This window comes from Etheostoma spectabile, unplaced genomic scaffold (genome assembly GCF_008692095.1).
Source record: "Etheostoma spectabile isolate EspeVRDwgs_2016 unplaced genomic scaffold, UIUC_Espe_1.0 scaffold352, whole genome shotgun sequence".
NCBI lineage: Eukaryota > Metazoa > Chordata > Actinopteri > Perciformes > Percidae > Etheostoma > Etheostoma spectabile.
Genome location: NW_022605591.1, coordinates 817772 through 820456, shown reverse-complemented (window position 1 = coordinate 820456; position 2685 = coordinate 817772). Strand labels below are relative to the sequence as shown.

Here is a 2685-nt window from a genome sequence, read left to right as displayed (position 1 = left end):
CTATTCATGCACAAATGGAGAGATGTCAAAGTGAGGAGGCTGCGACTTCTGAACAGGCACCCTGGTCCAGGTCATACTGAAACAAATATTACAGTACTGTATATCTCACCAATAACGTAATATGAAAAACAAATTTGAGATAACTCAAAAGTAGGGCTGCAAATAATGATTCTATATCAGTTCAAACCTCAAAGATATTCAATTTCCTAAAGACATGAAAACAAAGTAAAGTTGCATTTTCTCACATTTGATCAGATGGAACCAGCAAATATTTAGCATTTTAGTTGCATCACCTCCAGATGTTGACTTCATAACTGGAGGTCTGGTGCTATTAATCACTGGGCTTAAGGCAGAATAGAAGATAGAAGATCTCTTTATTTTAGCTGATGAATAATGAGAAATTTAAATTGATTTTCTATTTTCAGATCCGCATTGATAAGCTGGTTGACAAGTGGTCAGGCTCAATAGAGATTGGTGTGACCACACACAATCCCAACAACCTGGACTATCCTGCAACTATGACCAATCTGCGCTCAGGTAACACTCACACACACACACACACAAATGGACACATAACATAACAAACTCCATACAAAATGTGTACAAAATAATTGTTTATTGGGAAATCACTGACATTCTCCTGGCTGCTTGGATAAGGTACAATCATGATGAGTGGCTGTGGGATACTGACCAATGGGAAAGGAACCCGCAGGGAATACTGTGAATTCAGCCTCGATGAACTTCAGGTTTGTGGTGATGCAGACACACACTTTGTTGCCACCTACCGTGCTAGTGTGTCTGTATTTTCATCTGTGGTGAAAGAGGTATTCTGATCCTTTACTTACTGTATGGTATACCACACTGTAAAAATACTCAGTTAAAGTAAAAGTCCTGCATTGAAAATGTTACTTAAGTAAAAGTATTTAAGTAGGGCTGCACAATTAATTGTATTCTAATCACGGTCATGATTTTGGCTTCCCGCAATCAAATTTGCGTGATCGAGCGATATTGGTCAATCATGATCAATGCTCGATCAATGCTCGATCAATGCTCGATCAATGCTCGATCAATGCTCCTTTTTTTTTTTTTTTGCAAAGCCAATCTACCGCTCTTTAAACCACTGTCTGATCATGTGCTAGTCAGAGTTGTTCCCTGCACCGTGAGTAAGCCCCGCCCCCATCTACTCACACTCCATAAAAATGCAGCGCAGTGACATTACAGACATTTCATACACACGTGTGTAACTCTGCTGACCCCCATTTGACCCATGCTGGACCCATTCATAATGAGTCAGCTGTGAGTAGCATACGCCCCCCCCCATCTCTTTAATTCACTCTGTTACTGTTGATGAAAACAAGTGAAGGAGCTTACTCAGATCATTTAAAAAAAATATATCCTAGGCTATGTAGTTCAGATAATTTTCATGTAAACATGTGTTGCAGCTGTATAATTTCAATCTGGGAAGGAAACCCTGTTTTTGCATTTCTCAATTTGTTTTAATAAAAGAGCTTGTGAAAAGTGGCTTTGACCTTAAACTGAACATTTAGCCCACTTTGTAAAAAAAAGTATAGAGGTACAGTATATATCATGTAACGCCATTCAACCGAAAAATACAGAGATAAGAGTTTTAGTCCTGGACTAGTAGAAGGTATCTAGCACAATATGGATGCACAATATGGATGTGAAAGCAGTTATAAATAGAAAGCAGTTATAAATAGCCTCTACTCAATGCAGAAAAATCTTGAAACTATCCAAAAAGCTCTGTCGATCAACTAAATGTTTAATCCGCTCATCATTTCAGCTGTACTTGTCGGCCTGTATATTGTTGGGTAGTTTAATTTATAATAAAACATTGTATTTTATAAACTACATGTGTTTTGTGTGCAAAAATCATAATTTGTTAAGTAACTAGTAACTAAAGCTGTCAGATGAATGTAGTAGAGTAAAAAGTAGAATATTTATCTCTAAAATGTAGCGGAGTAGAAGTAGAAAGTGGCATGATATGAAAAGAAAAAACTTCAATAAAGTAGAAGTACCTTAGTTTTGCACTTAGAGATAGTGCTTGAGTAAATGTACATAGTTACATTTCACCACTTTTTTTTATAATCTCCATCAATTATTCTCATCCATTTTTAGGAGGGAGACCTCATAGGGTTGATGCGCAAAGCCAGTGGGGCGCTCCATTTCTACATCAATGGCATCGACCAAGGTAAGAAATGGTATAACTGAGACTGTTGGCTGGTGAGCAAGTGTTATTAAAGCAACTCGGTTTCCACTTCTAACCACTCTGTGTCTTTCCAAGGTGTTGCAGCAGCCCAGACCCCCGGCGTGGTCTACGGTGTGGTCGACCTCTATGGCATGGCGGTCAAAGTCACCATAGTCCACAACCACAACCACAGTGACCGCCTCAGACGCAACAACGCCATCATGAGGGCTCTATCGCCTGATGTTGGCCGGCCCAGGCCAGCTCTTTCTCTCACTCCAGACTCGGAGGGGCCCGACCGACTGCTCTTCCACGCCAACTGTGGCCAGAAGGCCGCCATCATCAGTGAAGGCAGGACGGCGTTGAGGCCACAGTGAGTTGAACCAGAGATGTCTGTCAGATTTATTTACAACTCACACATGAAGTTAACTATGAAGTTGTATTTGACGTTACATGTGAAGTTGGATGTGGTTCTGAAAAAT

At 40.0% G+C, this 2685-nt stretch overlaps 1 protein-coding gene across 3 annotated transcripts in view; it reads left to right on the top strand.

The window, feature by feature from the left end:
• neurl4 (neuralized E3 ubiquitin protein ligase 4) overlaps nt 1-2685 on the top strand; it is a 27401-nt gene that overhangs the window by 8041 nt on the left and 16675 nt on the right. For all 3 annotated transcript variants that reach the window (XM_032511312.1, XM_032511311.1, XM_032511309.1), the window contains exons 5-8: nt 426-537; nt 658-746; nt 2137-2209; nt 2303-2576. In XM_032511312.1, the coding sequence (XP_032367203.1) occupies nt 426-537; nt 658-746; nt 2137-2209; nt 2303-2576 (548 nt within the window). The remainder of the gene's footprint in view (nt 1-425; nt 538-657; nt 747-2136; nt 2210-2302; nt 2577-2685) is intronic.